The following is an 18,988-nucleotide window of genomic DNA, read 5'->3' on the forward strand; positions in this document are numbered from 1 at the left end:
TCACACAGAAATGACTGGATTTCTCTCAAATGCCATAGCTGGAAGAAAAACAACATTTAAAGTTCGGGAGATGGGGGGTCAGAGGTCAACCCAAAATTCTTTATTCAAGAAAAATATGCTTTAAGAATGAAGGTGAAATGAAGAATCTTACAGATGAAGAAAATTCATTTCCAACAGACCCAAATTACAGGAAATGCTTACGTTAGTCACATTAAAAAAACAGAGGAAAACCCAAATCTTCAGAAACAAATGAAGAGCATTATAAATGATAAATTTCTGAGAAATATAAGACTGTTCTTTTTACTCAATTATAATACATATAAATAACTCAAAAAAATTACAAGATTATTTTGTGAGGTGCATATTGTATACATATATGATATATATGACAACTACAGCATAAAGGATGCTTGGGGAGAAGGTATACATATATAAAAATGTAAATTTTCTACATGTTTATGTTAAGTGGTACAATAACTTTATGAAGACAGTGAAGATTTATAGATGTATAGTGTAATCCTTAGAGTATCCACTAAAAAACAATGCAAACGATAGATGCATATGGAATTCCAAAATTTTCAAATAATGTCCTACCACCAAAAAAAAAAAAAAAAAAAGAAGGAAATTAGGAGTAGAGGAACAAAAACAAAAGGGACAAATAGAAAGCAAATCATGAAATGGTAGATTAAAGTTTTAAAGTTTGATCATAGCAATAATTACAAATAATAATGGACAAATACTCAAAAAGCAGAGATTAACAGAGGATAAAAACCCAAACTGCTCCCATATGCTGCCTCCAGAGAAAACAATTTAATATTATTAAAATAGATAAAAGGCCAAGTAGCAACTATATGCTCTCTATAGAAGAAATACTTTAATTATAAAGAAAATGAAAGGCTGAAAATTAATGGAGGGAAGATACTCATATAAACAGTAAGTAAAAGAAGCTTGTGTGGCTATATTAATATCAAATAACATAAACTAAAAGACAAAGAATATCAAAAAGATAAAGAGGGAAATTTCATAAACATAAAAGTGTCATTTCATCCTGAAGAATAACATTAATAAATAAGCCTCATAATATATGGAACAAAAAGTAGTTCTAGGAGCCAAAACAACTGAGTGTTGGCCAGAATGTGGAACAACTAGAACATGCACACATGACAAATGGGGATGTAAAATGGTGCAACCACTTTGGAAAACGATCATTTTCTTAAAAAGTTAAACATATATACCGAGCCATTCCAAAATAAAAACGTGTTCACACAAAGACTTGTAAACATACGTCCTCTGCAGCTTTATTCACAATAGCCCAAAGCTAGAAGCAACACAAATGTCTATCAACTACACACGGTGTAGTATATCCACGCAAGGAATACTACTCAGCAATAAAAAATGAACTCATACTGCAACAATTTGCATGAATCTCAAAATCATAAGAATGTAAGTTTTATTTCTGAGTAAAAGAAGCCTAACATTAAGGAGTGCATAATGTATGATTTCCTTTAAAATTCTAGAAAATGCAAACAAACCTATAATGACATAAAGTAGATCAATGATTGGCTAAGGCCAGAGGTGATCAGACGTGATAGACTACAAAGGATATGACAGAAATTTTCTGTACCTTGATTGAGAAGTTAGTTTGTTGTGTCTACTGGTCAAAACTTTCAATTTATAGGCTTTATGTGGGTGCAGTTTATTTTAGGTAAATTACATTTGAATAAAACTGATTTTTTTTTTTTGTATGCTGTATGGTAGGGGTCACATTTCATTCTTTTTCCATGTGACTATCCTGTTATTGCAGCACCATTTGTTGAATTTTTTTTTTCAGCCAGGAATCAAACTCCTTCATGGCAGGCGAGAGAGAATTCTACCACTGAACTACCCTTGCACCCCAAAACTGGTGTTTTAAAATGACCCCTATTTGAAAAGGACCGAACAAAGAAATCAATGTCATGGTTACTACTTCAAAAAGTTCATAATTACTCCCCTGATTATAATGCTTTTTCATACTTTGAAAAAGTATGAGACTTTGAGACTGTATTTTGCATCGATCCTTTTTTGCCTTTTTTCTCCTTTTTAGGGTTCCATATTTGTGGCTACCATTCATATTTACAAAATGGGGTAAAGATTTAACTTGTGGTAGACAGAATCTGAAAGATTGATCTCCTTTATTATAAACCACTGCATTAACAACTGTCAAACTCTTCCTGACAGAATATGAAGAATATTAAAATAAAATCACTGATCAAACTCAGGCTAGAGGAACAAAGAAAAGCATTCAGTTGCAATCCAAAGTAATATGAAGTAATATGAAGTTGAAACATCTCTCAGTAAACTAACCAGATATTTCCTCTGTACATCAGATTAAGGAAGGCCTACTCCTTTAACATTCAAAGGGACTTCACCCTGCAATGATAGATATTTTCAACGATCAAAAATTACTTAGTAATACACAACTTCATACAAACAAGATTGCCTACACGAATAAAACCAGTGTTTTCTACACGTCTCATTCTGAATTATATTAAACACGTTTTTAAGATATATGTAAAAACAGCTTACCGGAGAAATGATTTAATATTTTCAGCTTTCATTTCTGATACCAGTTTCCACCGTATGCTTTGATGATAGCGTTGTGAAGTGGCTGTTTCCTTGAGAGGCTTAACAAACCAGCCTGCGGGTGGGCAACACAACACAGTTGCTTTCGACTTTTATAAAAATCAGAGGCCAAAAACAAAAAATTGCCTTTACCTAAGAAACAGATCATGGTAAACTTAAAAAAAAAAAGTAGTTCATATTAAATGCAAAAAAACCTCAATTGTAACACTACTTTTCCACACCAATGTAAGGTGTTAATAGTTGGATGGTATACAGGTATCCGGTATTTTATGCATGATTGTTATAAACCCACAGTGTCACTAATAGAGAAAAAAAGAAAGAAAAGCAGAAAACCTCTAAATTCTGATATGTAATGTAATTCTTGAGTTTGTTAAAACAAGATATATGTAGGGATGTTCTTTAAGTTTCTCATGTTACTCATCGAGGCACATGTCCTGGCTTCCTTATTCTGCCCTGGGAATCCAGTCCGTAGCGCAGTTTCTGACACGGTAGTTGAAAGTTCTGACTCACCTAATACTGCCTGGAAATGAAACCACTTTTTCATCCTTGCAGATAGTGGAAGCTGTAAGTGGTCTTTCCAACAGCCCGGAACAGTACCCAGCACGCAGTGAGCAATTAATAAATATGAATTTCTGTCACTTCAATTAGCAAGAAGGCCAAAATTCATTCCATTCTATTTTAATTCTGCTGAAGTTCCCGGAGGACGCCCTAAGGAGCTCAGCTGGCCCAAATTCTCTCCCCTTTTCCTACGCGCAGGAGCAGCTGCAGAATTAGAAGAAAGGGTTTCTTACACTTACCTACCATAAATCCTGCCAGGAAAAATGCCAGCACTGCAGCCAAGCACATCCAAAGGTACAGTCGGCCCTTCGACGTCGCCATGGCCTCTTCCGGACGGATCCTGGCGCACCGGCCCCCCTCGCGAGCCTGGGGGCTGCGAACCAACAGAGAGGGTGAGCTGCCCGATCGCTGCAAAGCTCGCGGGGCTCTGAGAGCAGCAGGGCGCGTCGCTGCCGCCCACCATCCAAAGCCCCGCCTCCAGGTCCCGAGCCAAAAAACCGGGAAAAGGAATGTAAAGCTCTCCTGGGCCCCTATGACCCTGCAGGCCCTCGAGGGAAGAGAGGAAACCCAGCAGAGGGAGGGAGACCCATTCTTCCTCCTTCAGCGAATTTCCATTCTGTTGATCCTGCAGTGACCCTGAGAAAGTATCACTAATTGTTTCCTGAAGAACTCGCCTTACCCCTGTCTTCACTGCCGCCATCCAAGAACTGCTGCATACTGCATTTAACTACTGTCTTGCCTTTCCTGTTGATTACTCTGATGTCAGATTCTCTGTCCTACTTTCTAACTGGTGAAACTCGGGAAGCACTTCTGGTTCAACCTGCTCCAGTATAACGCACTGCTAGTTCCTCAACCGTGCATCAACATCAAAGTTGATGGAACTGAGTTCTTTCCCCCTTCACCTAACAGGTCTCCTAACTTTTCTAGCTCTGTTTCCTTGCCTGTAACAGTGTTTTTACCTACTTCATATTAAAAGTGCCTTGCAAGAATACTGACAGAAGGGTCTCAACAGATTTCATCTTCCCTGTCGTCATCCTGGTATTATATTTATAGAGCATCTCTCTTTAAAATAGTTTAGAAGCATTGCAAAGTGGTGAGCCTTATAAATAGCAGCCTTTCATCCTTTCATCTCACCCTAAAATTTAGCCCTTCATGACTGGTTCCTCATTTCTAGCCAAAAGCAGTTTTGCATCCAAAGCAAAGGTACCCACTGAAGGTAATGGTACTTCTAGAGTTATACCTCCATAGCTGAATTTTCTGGAGCCCTGATGATCTTGGTTAAGGTATTTTCTTTTGTTCCTAATAAAGTTGCCAGAAAGAGTTAATTTTTTTTTTCTTTTTACTTTTTATTTTGAAATCTTTTCAAAGTTACAGGACAGTTACAAAAATAATACAAACTCCACATAGAGAACTTCAACATACCTCTGATACTGGACAAAAACAGTGGGTTCTTTGTCTGATGTACAATCCATGACATCAGGGTTTCAAAGAGAGAAAAGAGTTTATTGCTAGGCACAAAGCAGGAAATCACATGGTCTGTGGGCCTAAAAGTCTGTCTCTCCAAACTGCAGTAATTCTTATAGTTTTATAGTATCAAAAGATGGGCAGGTTTTAGGATAATGAGCACAATGGCCCCAGATGATGTAATCAGATATTATCTAATTATTGAACATGTGCAAATTGATTACATGCTTAGTCACAGAATGTATGTAAGAAAATGGCAGCCTTAATATGATGATGGGTGTGATTTTTAATATTATAATGAGGTTTAAGTGACTTACAGGTTAAAGTCTAAGCTACTGAGCATGTCGGATGGGCCCATTTTAGTTAGATCCAGCCTCCTTGATCAAGATAGCTTTGGAATTGGGATGGGTTACTTCTAGACTGATTCATGGAATTCATTAATAAACATTAGGGGCTGTCTTTAGTGATTAAAAGACTCTGAAGTTGAAAAACCAGATAAAATGGGTACAAGTGAGAGTCAGTCACAAGGTGTTTACAATCACAAGGACACAAGATAATATACAATCATTATCAGAGATCAAGGCAGCTAAATTTACAGTCAGAGATATCTCTGATTTCAGATATTTCCCATTGACTATTATCTCAGAAAGTAAAAGAGGAATATTTTGCCACATTTGCCATATCACTCTATCATTCTATCATCTGTCTATGCAGTTTTGAACACTTGAGTATAGGTTGTATACACATGCTGCTTGAACACCTGTAACTGCCACATATTTTTCCTAAAGAAAAGGATATTTACTTTCATATTCCACCTTAAGTACAGTTATAAAGTTCAGGAAATTTAACATTGATATAAAGGGTTACAGTCAATATTCCATAACATTTCCAATAACATTATTGGGACATTTTGCCTTCCCTTATTAGATAAATCCCAACTAGGATTATATATTACATTTAACTGTCCTTATCTCTTTAGTTGCTCTTTCTTTTTGCCTTTATTGTCTTTTAATTGTGGCAACGACATACAATATGAACGTTCCCATCTCAACCACACCGAAGCATGTTGTTCAAATAGGATTATTCACTTTCACAATATTGAGGTACCCTTACTACCTTCTATTACTAAAACTTTCCCACACCCCCAAACCAAAATCCTATACCCATTATGAATTAACTCCCCATTCAGCCTACCCCCACCCTTGACAACCTATGTTCCAATTTCCATCTTTATGAGCTTTTATATTCTCTTTGTAGTTATCACGAGGCTCAAATTTAACATCCTAAATCTCTAACAGTCTTGTTTGCTTCAGTACCAACTTAACTTTAATCATATGCACAAGCTGTATTCCTATAACCCTCTGACCTGCATCTTTATGTATTTCTTGTCAAAAATTACATGTTTATACATCTTGAATCCAAAGCCACTGAATTATCATTGCATTTTATTATTTACCTTTTGGAAACTGTAGGAAGTAAAAAGTGGAGTTACAAACCAAAAATACAATAGTACTGGCATTTATATTAACTCATGTCACCCTAAACTGAGCTCTTTTTTCACTTCCTGTCTTTGCTCTGTTTCTTACTGCCCTTTCCTTTCGACCTGAAGAACTCTCTTATGCATCTCCTGTAATCTAGGCTAGCAGTGATGAACTCCCTCAGTATTTGTTTATCTGGGAATGTCTTAATCTTTCCTTTATTTTTAAAAGAATATTTATTGATTGATTGATTTATTGGTATGTGCAGGTTCCGGGAATCGTACCCAGGTCTCCCGCATCACAGGCAAGATTTCTACCACTGAGCTACCCTTGCACCACCTAATTTTATTTTTTATTGTTGTCTTTGGTTTTTTTTTAAATTCAAACAGTTTATTCACACACCATACAAACCGTCCTAAGTGTACAATCAGTGGCTCTTGGTATAATCACACTAGGATGTGATTATGCATTTACCACCACAATCTGAGAACATTCCTATTTCTTAAAAAAAAAAATTCCCATACCACTTATACCACCCTGTTATTTTTGTGTATCTTTCTAATAGTCATTTTAATGAGTATATAGTGGTACCCTGTGTTCTTTAATAGAATTTTATTGAAATATATTCACACACCATACAAACTATTAGAAGTATACAATCAATGGCTCGCAGTATCATTACATGGTTGGCATATAGCCCCATGATTAATTTTAGGACATTTTCATTACTCCAGAAAAGAAATAAAAAAAAAAAATCCAAATCCTTCCATGCCAATTATCCCCTCTATTATTGACCCATAGTGTTGGTATGAAACGTTGTTAATGTTGATGAAAGAATATTAAAATATTACTGTTAACTGTAGTCCCTAGTTCGCAATAGGTATATTTTCCTCACATAACTTTCTATTATTAACTCCTTATAATATTGTCATACATTTGTTCTACTTCATGAAAGAACTTTTTAATATTTGTACACTTAATCATAGACATTGTCCACCACAAGATTCACTGTGTTATACATTCCCACATTTTAACCTCCAACTTTCCTTCTGGTGACATACATGACTCTAAACTTCCCTTTTCCACCACATTCACACACAATACAGCACTGTTAATCATTCTTACAATAACATGCTACCAGCACCTCTATCCATTCCCAAATGTTTAAGTTCAACCTAGTTAAACATTCTGCACATATCAATCAACCACTCCCAATGCTTTAGCCTCATCTTATATCCTGGTAACCTATATTCTATAGCTAATATTTATCATAATTAGTCCGTATCAGTGGGATCATAAAATATTTGTTCTTTTGTATCTGAATTATTTCAGTTAACATAATGCCCTCAAGATTCATCCACTCTGTCGCGTGCTTTAGGACTTCATTCCTTCTTACTGCTGAATATCTCGTCATATGTATATACCACATTTTGTTTAATCATTCATCTGTTGATGGGCACTTGAATTGTTTCCATCTTTTGGCTATTGTGAATAATACTTCAATGAACATTGGTATGCAAATGTCTACTTGCATCCCTGCTTTCAGATCTCTGCTTGTATCCTGAATATGCTGGGTCATAAGGCAACTCTATACTTAGCTTGCTGAAGAGCTGCCAAACATGTTCCACAGCAGCTGTACAGTTTTATATTCCCACCAGTAGTGAATAAGTGTTGCAATTTCTCCACATCTCCAACATTTGTAGTGTCCTGTTTGTTTAATAGCAGACATTCTAGTGGACGTAAGATGATATCTCATTGTGGTTTTGATTTGCATTTCCCTTCTAGCTAGTGAAGCTGAGCATCTTTTCATGTGCTTTTTAGCCATCTGTATTACCTCTTTGGTAAACTGTCTATTCATGTCTTTTCCCCATTTTTTAATTAGGTTGTTTGTCTTTTTATTGTTGAGCTGTAGGATTTCCTTATATATTCTAGATATCAGACCTAATCAGATATGTGGTTCCAAATATTTTCTCCCATTGAGTTCTGTGCTGGTTTGAAAGGATGTATGTCCCATAGAAAAGCCACGTTTTAATTAAAATCTCATTTTGTAAAAGCAGAGTAATCCCTATTCAATACTGTTTGAATCTGTAATTAGATCATCTCCCTGGAGATGTGATTTAATAAAGAGTGGTTGTTAAACTGGATTAGGTGACGACATGTCTCCACCCATCCAGGTGGGTCTTGTTTAGTTTCTGAAGTCCTATAAAAGAGGAAATATTTTGGAGAAAGAGAGAGATTCAGAAAGAGCAGAGAATGCTGCAGCACTACGAAGTGGAGAATCCATGAGCCAGCAACCTTTGGAGATGAAGAAGGAAAATGCCTCCTGAGGAGCTTTATGAAATAGGAAGCCAGGAGAAGACGCTAGCAGATGACACCGTGTTCACCATGTGCCCTTCCAGATGAGAGAGAGAAACTGTGACTGTGTTCGCCAGATGCCTTCTCACTTGAGAGAGAAATCCTGAAATTTGCTGGCCTTCTTGAACCAAGGTATCTTTCCCTGGATGCCTAGATTAGACATTTCTATAGACTTGTTTTAACTGGGACATTTTCTCAGCCTTGGAACTGTAAACTAGCATCTGATTAAATTCCCCTTTTTAAAAGCCATTCTGTTTCTGTATATTGCATTCTGGCAGCTAGCAAACTAGAACAAGTTGATTACCTTCTTATACTCTTAACAAAGTCCTTTGAAGCACTGAGTATTCAATTTTGAGGAGTTCTCATTTGTCTTTTTTCTCTTGCCTGTGCGTCACAGGTAAAGTCTAAGAAATTACCACCTATCACTAGATCTTGAAGAGGTTTCCCTAGGTGTTCTTCTAGGAATTTTATGGTACTGATTCTTATGTTTAGGTCTTTGATCCATTTTGAGTTAATTTTTGTATAGGGCATGAGATGGGGGTTCTCTTTCATTCTTTTGTTTATGGATATTCAGTTCACCCAACATCATTTATTGAAGAGACTGTTCTGTCCTGGTTGAGTAGATTTTGGAACCTTGTCAAAAATCAACTGACCATAGACCTGAAGGTTTATTTCTGAACTCTTAATTCAATTCCATTGATTGATATTTCTATGTTTAGGTCAGTACAATGCCATTTTGACCACTGTGGCTTTGTAATATACTTTAAAGTCAGGGAGCTTAATGCCTCCCACTTCATTCTTCTTTTTCAAGATTTTGTTTTGCTATTTGAGATTCGAGGCCCCTTAGCTTTCCAAATAAAATTGATAATTAGCTTTTCCATTTTTACAAAGGAGTCTGTTGGAATTTTCACTAGTATTGCTTTGAATCTGTAAATTAGTTTGGGTAGAATTGACATCTTAACAACATTTAGTCTTCCAATTGATGAACACAGAAGTCTTTCCACTTACTTAGGTCTTGTTTGGTTTATTTTAGCAATGTTCTCTAGTTTCTGCTTGTAAGTCATTTACATCCTTAAGTAAGTTTATTCTTAGATATTTGATCCTTTTAGATCCTATTGTAAATGAAATTTTCTTGATTGCCTACTCAGATAGCTATTACTAGTTATGGTAGTTAGATTAATGTATCAACTTGGCTAGGTGAAGGTGCCTAGTTTTATTGCTGTGGACATGAGCCAATGGCATGTGAACCTCATCTGTTCCTGATTACACCTGCAGTTGGCTAGGAGGCGTGCCTGCTACAATGAATGATGTTTGATTTAATTGGCTGGAAGCTTAAATGAGAGAGCTCAACGTAGCACAGCCCAAGCAGCTCAGCATACCTCATCTCAACACTTGCGGCTCAGCTCAGGCCTTTGGGGATGCAGAAAGGAATCACCCCAGGGAAAGTTGTTGGAACCCAACAACTGATTTGGATGGCTTTTATTTCTTTTTGTTTCCTATTTGGTCTGGATAGAACTTCTAGCACAATGTTGAGTAACAGTGTTGACAGTGGGCATCCTTGTCTTGTTACCAACTTAGAGGGAAAGATTTCACTCTCTCGCCACTGAGGACGATGTTAGCTATGGGTTTTTTACACATTCCCTTTATCATGTTGAGGAAGTTTCCTTTGACTTCTGCCTTTTGAAGTATTTTTATCATGAAAGGATGATGAATTTTGTCAAATACCCTTTTTTCATCATTTGAGATAATCATGTGGTTTTAAACCTTTGGTTTGTTAATGTGGTATATTACATTAACTGATTTTCTTGTTTTGAATCACCCTTGCATATCTGGAATAAAACTCACATGGTCATGGTGTATAATTCTTTTAATATGTTGTTGGATCTAATCTGTAAGTATTTTTGTTGAGGATTTTTACATCTGCATTCATTAGAAAGATGAGTCTGAAGTTTTCTTTGCTTGTAGTTTCTTTATCTGGCTTTGGCATTAAAGTGATGTTGGCTTCATAGAATGGGTTAGATAGTTTTCTCCTCTTCAATTTTTTGGAGGAATTTGAGTAGGAATGGCATTAATTCTTTTTGGAATGCTTAGTAAAATTCACGTGTGAAGCCATCCAGTCCCGGGCTTTTCTCAGTTGGTAGGCCATTGATAATCATTTTAATCTTTTTACTTCTGATTGGTTTGTTGAGGTTTTCTATTTTTTTAGAGCCAATGTAGGTAGGTCATGTGTTTCTAGGAAGTTGTCCATTTCATCTAAGTTGTCTTGTTTGTTGGAATGCAGTTGTACATAGTAATACCTTATGATTGCTTTTATTTCTTCAGGGTCCATGGAAATGTCACCCCTATCATTTCTGATCGTATTTATTTGCAGTTTCTTTTTATCTTTGTCAGTCTAGCTAAGGGTTTGTCAATTTTATTGATCTTCTCAAAGACCCAACTTTTGGTTTCATCAATTCTATTGTTTTTTTTATTTTCCATTCCATTAATTTCTGCTCTAATCTTTGTTAGTTTTTTTCCTTTTGCTTGCCTTATGATTAGTTTATTGTTACAACAGTTTCTCCAATTGTTCAATGAGGTCATTTATTTTAGCTTTTTCTTCTTTTTTGATGTAGGTGTTTAGGGCTATAAATTCCCCTCTCAGCTCTGCCTTCACTGGATCCCACAGGTTTAATGTTCTTGTTTTCATTCATCTCAAAACATTTATTGATTTCTATTGCAATTTCTTCTTTGACCTGCTGATTCCTTAGGGGCATGTATTTTAACCTTCATATATTTGTGGGGTTTTTTTCTTTTTGGTTCTCTGCTGTTGATTTCCAGCTTCATTCCTTTATGATCAGAGAAAGTGCTTTGTATAATTCAATCTTTTAAAATTTATTAAGACCTGTTTTGTGCCCAAGCATATGGTCTATCCTCGAGAATGTTCTATGAGCACTTGAGAAAAATATATATCCTGTTGTTTGGGAGTATAACTTTCTAAATATGTCTGCTAGGTCTAGTTCATTTATATTACTTAGGTTCTCTTTCTTTAGTGATCCTCTGTTTAGATGCTCTATCTATTCAAGAGAGGGGTGTGTTGGAGTCTCCCAGTATTATGGTAGAGTCACCTATTTCTCCCTTCAGTTTTGCCAATGTTTACCTCATGCACCTTGGGGCACCTTGATTAGGAGTATAAATATTTATGATTGTATTTTCTTCTTGGTGAATTACTACTTTTATTAGTCGGTAGTGTCCTTCATTATCTCATAACATTTTTGAGATTAAAGTCTATTTTGTATTATATTAGTATAGCTACCCCAACTTATTTTTGTTACTTCTTGCATGGAATACCATTTTTATCATTTGACTTTCAACCTATTTGTATCTTTGGATCTAAAATCAGACTCTTCTAAACAGCATAGAGAAGGATCATATTTTTTAATCTATTCTGCCAATCTTGTCTTTTGATTGGGGAATTTAATCTATTAACATTCAAAGTTATTATTATAAAAGCAGTACTTCAACCATTTTATCCTCCGGTTTTTATTTTTAAGATCTATTTTCTTTTCTCCCTTTTTATCCTTTTAGTTATCCTTACTAATAGTCTTCAAATTTGTACACTTCTCCAGACCTCTGTCTCTCCTATCTTTTCTTTTCAGCCAACAGAATTCTCTTTAGTAGTTCTCGTAGGACTGTTATCTTATTAACAAACTCTCTCAGGTTCTGTTTATCTGTTTCACTTTTTTCTTTTCTTTTCTTTTTTGTATACTGTACAGCAGGATCACATTTCATCCTTTTTCTATGTGAGTATCTGTTATTGCAGCACCGTTTATTGAATTTTTGTTTGTTTGTTCGTGTTGGTTTCTTTGTTTTGTTTTGGGAAGTGCATGGCATGGGCTGGGAATCAAACCCAGGTCTCTCGCATGGTGGGCGAGGATTCTACCACTGAACTACCGTCACACCCCCGTGTCTCACTTTTGAAAGACACCTTTACTGGATCAAGAAGGCTTGGTTGGAAATTTTTCTCTTTCAGTGTCAACATCTGAAACTACTACTTTCTTGCCTCCATGATGTCTGATGAGAAATCCACACTTAGTTTTATTTGGCTTCCCTTGTATGTGGTGAATCACTTATCTCTTTGTGCTTTCAAATTTTTCTCCTTCTCTTTGACATTTGACAGTTGATGAGTGAGTGCAGTGGGTCTATTTGTATTTATTCTGTGTGGAGGATGTTGGTCTTCTTGGATTTTCACATTTATGTCTTTTATAAGGGTTGGAGAATTTTAAACCATTATTTCTTTAAATACACTTACTGGCATTTTCCCCTTCTCTTCTCCTTCTGGGAACACCCATCATGTGTATGTTTGTGTGCTTTGTGCTGTCAGTAATTTATCTGAGACAGCGCTCAAATTTTTCCTTTTCCTTTTCCTCCATTTATTTTGTTTTTTCAAATGCAGGTGTTCTGTCTTCTAGCTTGCTCGTTCTTCTGCCTTTTCAAATCTGCTGTTATGTGTCTCTAGTATATTTTTAATTTCTTCTACAGTGTCTTTTATTTCCATAATGTCTGTTTTTTTCTATGTAGCCTTTCAAATTCTTCTTTACGCTCTTCTAGTGTCTTCTTAATATCTTTGATCTCTTTATTTTCCTTCATTTCTTTGAATTGATTCAAGAGATTTTTTTCAAACATCTTTAATTGTTTCAGATTCTATATGTCCTCTGACTTTTTCATTTATTCCTTTGACTGGGCCATTTCTTCTTGCATTTTAGTATGCTTTGCTATTTTTGCTGATATCTGACCATCTGATTATCTTGATGGGTCTATCCTGAAGGTTTGTTTCTCTGTCTTGCCTAGGGTTTAGTTGTTGCCTGGTTTGTATTAGGGCACTACTTTGACAATTGGGTCATCAGTATTTCCTAGCTAAAACAGGGCCTGGTACCCATGCATGGGGTCTAGACCAGCTCCAATGTGCCTGGGATAGAGTCTGAAGAGTCTCTGAAGCCCTGCAGTTTTTCCTTGCACTTTCTGGTCTGCCCAACAAATGGCAATCTTCAGTTACTTATTTGTCCTCAAAAGCTGTTTGCCTCCTAGAGCCCAGCAGCATCCTACTGAGCAGGGCTGAAACTGCAAGGCTCATGTGCCCTCACTTCACTGGCCAAAATCTGGTTCAGTGTGGGGCTATGTTCTCCTCTATTTGGAACAGAGGATGTCCATAACTGCCTCAGTCTACAACCTTCCCTCAGGCAAGGATCTGGCCATCTGCTGCCATTTCCCTCAAGGGTGGGGAATGGGCACCAGGACCCAAAGTTGGAAATACAGTCTCTGTCTATATTGTCTCACAGTCTTCATCCCTCACTAGCCCAGGCCTTGAAATGTCCTCCCCTGTCCCACGGGACCCCAAACAGTTGATTTGGACTGCTTCTGCCTGGCTACTTGCTGCGTTGGGAAAAAAGTAGGTTCTGCCATTCTCTTCCTAATCCTCCATTTCAGAAGCTCCGCCTCAGTGCCCTCTTGATTTCCACAGTCCACAGCAGCATGTGTTTGCCCTGGTATAGACTTTGGTCTCTGTGTCTGAATATACATGCGGGTCTGTCTCTCTACTGTGAGAGATTTTATAGTCTGTGTCCCCAGTGGGAGGAAGGAGGGATCCTGGTCACTGCCCCTGGGAATTTACTGAGCTGTGTGGGATTGATTAGGGGAGGGAAGAAGACCGTCCAGTCTGAGATGGAAGTTTCCTACCTGATATTTTTCTCTTTCTTCAATTCAGCATTTGTTGGCTCTTTCTCCCATCTTTACCTTCCTTGAGTTTTAAGCAAGTGAGATTTGTGCTTTTTTTGCTGAATCCATGGCGAGAGTTTTTTCAGAAGTTGTCTTATATCACCATGCTGATGACATCTTTTCCTTATGTTTTAAGGACAGTTCTGATGGATATAGAATTCTTGGTTGGCAATGTCTTGCTTTCAATACTTTAAATATGTCATCCCAATGCCTTCTTGCCTCCAAGGTTTCTCGTGAGGATTTGAAACTTAATCTTATTGAGGCTCTTTTGCATGTGACACATTGCTTTTCTTTTGCAACTTTCAGAATTCTCTGTCTTTGGTGTTTGACACTTGGATTTTAATATGCTGCAGGAAGGGCCTGTTTGAGTATATCCTATCTGGAGTTCATTAAGCATTTTGGATATGTTTATTTATATATTCCATTAAATATGGTACATTTTCAGCTATTTGTTTGTATGTTTTTTCAGTTATTTCTTTGTATGTATACTCTTTTGTTGAAACTTGGACATTTTGATATGTTAATGTATAGTTCAATAAGAGTTACATAATTAACAAGTGCCTATAATTATTGAATCATTTTATAGATACTTTCTTACTTTCTAGTATAGTATAGAATAGCCCAAAGTAAATACCTGAAACAACTGAAATCCACTGAACTGTAACCCAGATGCCTTAATCTTTGATAGTGCAACTATATAATCTTTACTCTGTGGAAAGCTCACAATTATTTGTGACCGGCTCCACTTGGACCCCTTACCTTGTTTTATAACTTTCAAGTTTTGTGATCAATAGCCTTCCCCTTAATGTTTACTAATGAAGGAATTTGAGTAGTTCATATCTAATCCGTCCCAATTCCTAGGCTATTTTATTAGACAAAGTTAGTTCTAATTAGAATTGGCCCACCTGACATGTACAGTTGCTTAAACCTTAACCTATATGTGACCAATACCTCATTAATATTAAAACTCACACCCATCGCTATATTAAGGCCCTCATTTTCTTACATACATTCTATGACTAAGCAAGTAATCACTCTGTGCATGCTCAATAATTAAAGAAGCTCTAACTTTGTCATCTTGGGCCACTATACTCATTGTTCTAAACCTGCCTGTCCTTGAACATACATAATTCTCAGAATTACCACTTTTCAGAGAGACAGATCTGAGGTCCATAAGCCTCTTGTTCTTGTTTTGTGTTTTGCAATAAAGCTCTTTCTCCCTTTGAAACTTTCATGTCATAGGACCGTTCATTGTGTTTGTGGGGCAAGTTACCCACACTGTGGTCAGTATTATAATCTCTGGAATTTAGACTTTAAGGTGTGTGCTCCTTATGCTCATGTGCTGGTGTAAAAGGATGGATGTCCCCTAGAAAAGCCATGTTTAATCAAAATCCCATTTCATAAAGGCAGAATAATCCCTATTCAATACTGTATGTTTGAATCTGTAATTAGATCATCTCCCTGGAGATGTAACCCAATCAAGAGTTGTTATTAAGCTGGATTGGGGGAAATGTGTCTCCACCTATTTGGGTGGGTCTTGATTAGTTTCTGAAATCTTATAAAAGAGGACACCTTTTGGAGAATGAAGGAAATTCGGAGAGAGTAGAGAATGCTGCAGCACCACAAAGCAGAGAGTCCATGAGCCAGCGACCTTTGGAGAGGAAGAAGGAAAATGCCTCTCAGGGAGCTTCATGAAACCGGAAGCCAGGAGAGAAAGCTAGCAGATGACGCTGTGTTCGCCATGTGCCCTTCCAGCTGAGAGAGAAGCCCTGACTGTGTTCACAATGTGCCTTCTCACTTGAGAGAGAAACCCTGAACTTCATCGGCCTTCTTGAACCAAGGTATCTTTCCCTGGGTGGATGCCTTTGATTGGACATTTCTATAGACTTGCTTTAATTGGGACATTTTCTTGGCCTTAGAAATTTAAACTAGCAACTTATTAAATTCCCCTTTAAAAAGCCATTCCATTTTTGGTATATTGCATTCCAGCAGCTGGCAAACTAGAACAACTTGTGTCCAGCTAGTGTTATGACAGAGCTTTCCTTGAATGGCAGGAAAGAACAGGAAGGAAAAAAGGAAGAAAGGAAGGAAAGAAAGAAGGAAGGAAGGTATTTCTATATTAGAAATGAATACCTTTAAGTTTTTCAAAAGATATCATTTTTATAAAAAAAAAATCCCCCTCAAACATACATAAGCATCAAGTACAATAGCCAATGAAGTAATTATGCTTTGTTAAGGTAAACTATTAAAAAGATCTTTCCCTAGAATATCCAAAACTTTTAAAAATTAATTTCTAGACTCTAAAATACAAAAACAAAATTGATTAATTTCTAGATTCTTAACTTCCTGTATTTGCTCTGGGACCATTTTTCATTGTTTACTGTCTCTTTCAAAAGGGAGATAAAAGTTATCTCTAGAAAAAAGCTTAATTGGAGAAGGAGAAGATAGAAACTAATCATTAAAATGATTTATTTTATTATATTATTTCCCAGTTTGGAAGATAATTGAATTTTGACTAATAGAGGAAATTTGTACATTATTTAGAACAGATTCCTAGTTTGATTCCTCCTCCCAAGTCAAAATTAGATAATTCATTCAATCAACATTTCTTGAGAGTCTATAGCATGCCTATAGACTCTCATATTTGGATATGTTTATTTATATATTCCATTAAATATGGTACATTTTCAGCTATTTGTTTGTATGTTTTTTCAGTTATTTCTTTGTATGTATACTCTTTTGTTGAAACTTGGACATTTTGATATGTTAATGTATAGTTCAATAAGAGTTACATAATTAACAAGTGCCTATAATTATTGAACCATTTTATAGATACTTTCTTACTTTCTTGTATATTATAGAATAGCCCAAAGTAATTCTGAAAGTTGCGAAAGAAAAGCAATGTGTCACATGCAAAAGAGCCTCAATAAGATTAAGTTTCAAATCCTCACGAGAAACCTTGGAGGCAAGAAGGCATTGGGATGCCTTCTTTCTCAATGCCAGGCATTGAGAAAAATTATAATTACATGGTCCTGGCCTTTATGAAGCTGGCTATAAATGGGAAGACAGATAATAAACAAGTTATTAAATGTCAAGTGTACCAAGAAGGAGGGGTATTACCTCAAATGTGAATGTTGTCGCTGCCTCAACTGATGACATCTGCAATCTGTATCTTGATAGTTCATCGTAATAAGTCCAGTTAGCTGTTTCAACAAGTTCTCAGCTTTTTGTTAATATAGATGCTGCAATCATTCAGAATTCCATCTTAAGCTTGCAACAGAAGCCTGTTATCTCAAATACTTTAAACTGTTAGCATCTTGGCAGATCTTTGCACCTTGCAAAGCATACATAACAAAAAAACATTGACTTATGCACAACTCCTTTCAAACTTTCCTTCAAAGCTAAAAATTGGAAGAATCAGCCTCACAGTAAAACTCCTTGGCACATTTGATCATCCTGTTATTCTGTGGGCCTCTAAGAAGAGAAAACTCACCATCCTCTCCATTCATCAAGTTAACTTGTTCTTATATCAACATTTTTTTCTCTTCTCAGATTCTAGGAGAAGCAAACTTGAAACTCCTAAGTTCAAAAGTCCCATCAATGGCTCATGGCATGATTTGAAAACAAAGTGTGATGTATAAAACAATAAATGTAAGCTCTTCAATAAGCATTCCAATAATTAAGATTTAATGGAGCAAGAACGTTTAGCCTGATGATAAAATGGTCAGATGTTTGTCAAACCTACAGCCTCATAAGCTGCCTGTATAACAAATTTCATGTTTTGTTTGGAGGTGTTGTCTCATCCTTCAGATGAGAGGTATCACCTAGATGCTCACTATATGGATATGGACATTATGCCATCATTGATGTCACAAGATAGCACTGCTAGAGAAATTACAATATACAAATGATATGGTCACCCAAACAGCAATATTCACTTGCCAACAAAGTGAATGGTTGCTGTTATGTTGGTGTGATTCTTGACAGGAAACACATTCCATTTGAATATTTCCAAAATTATTTTTCTAAAACTGCCAGACAATAATTTCAAATTTAAAATAGGGTTTCAAGTATGGGTATATTAAACAATAAAACAGAAACTATACTGTAGGTGAGAAGACCAAGTATAGATAGTTATAAAAGAGTAAATGACTAATAAAATTAAGTGGGAAGAAATTTTAAAAGAAGAGCAGAAAACCATGATTGGATAATTTCCTTCTGATGTCACAATTACTCTACTCAACAATAAATGTAGAAATTAGAAAAAACTCACTAAGTGTACAGCAGAGAGAGGACACTCTCCAATGATCTCCGATCAACTCTGAATTTACCTATTAACATTCTAGTTGGAACCTTGGCACTGGTAAGTTATTTAACTTGGCCTTTAACTCAGATTTTCCTGTTCAGCATTTCTTATCTTTAACACATTTCTTCAATTTGTTGCTGATGACAGCTTTTGCCTAAAGTGCCAGAATCAAGGGCCTTTTAGGACTTTTTCTTCCCAAACACTCATCTTCTAGCCTCTCACTCTTAGGTCCGCAGTCCTTTTGTTTTGTTTCTTCATTATCAATTGATTATGAATTATTGCTCCAGGATTCTCCATCTTTCCTCTAACAAGCCTTTCTCTACTCCATCTTACTGAACACCTATTTTCCCTTGATGACTCTGCTTTCCTGAAAACTGGTTAAAAGCATATTTCTTCTCCTTTTACTCATGAGGTTAGAAAGGATGGGCAGATCTTTACTCTGATTCCATGATTC

The 18,988-nt window shown here is 36.3% G+C and overlaps 1 protein-coding gene across 7 annotated transcripts in view; it reads right to left on the reverse strand.

The window, feature by feature from the left end:
- NAALAD2 (N-acetylated alpha-linked acidic dipeptidase 2) overlaps positions 1-18,185 on the reverse strand; it is a 63,005-nt gene extending 44,820 nt beyond the window's left edge. The window contains exons 1-3 of one of the 7 annotated variants that reach the window (XM_077113304.1): positions 17,349-18,185; positions 3,424-3,553; positions 2,566-2,677 (exon numbers count right to left, since the gene is read on the reverse strand). In XM_077113304.1, the coding sequence (XP_076969419.1) occupies positions 2,566-2,677; positions 3,424-3,553; positions 17,349-17,387 (281 nt within the window). In that variant the 5' untranslated portion in view covers positions 17,388-18,185. Of the gene's footprint in view, positions 1-2,343; positions 2,410-2,565; positions 2,678-3,419; positions 3,665-3,859; positions 3,920-17,348 lie in introns of those variants that run through there. The other 6 variants (XM_077113303.1, XM_077113305.1, XM_077113307.1 and 3 more) reach the window with 6 other exon arrangements.
- Between the last annotated feature and the right edge of the window lie 803 nt (positions 18,186-18,988).

The sequence above is a fragment of the Tamandua tetradactyla genome, chromosome 8 (genome assembly GCF_023851605.1).
Source record: "Tamandua tetradactyla isolate mTamTet1 chromosome 8, mTamTet1.pri, whole genome shotgun sequence".
Taxonomy (NCBI): Eukaryota; Metazoa; Chordata; class Mammalia; order Pilosa; family Myrmecophagidae; genus Tamandua; species Tamandua tetradactyla.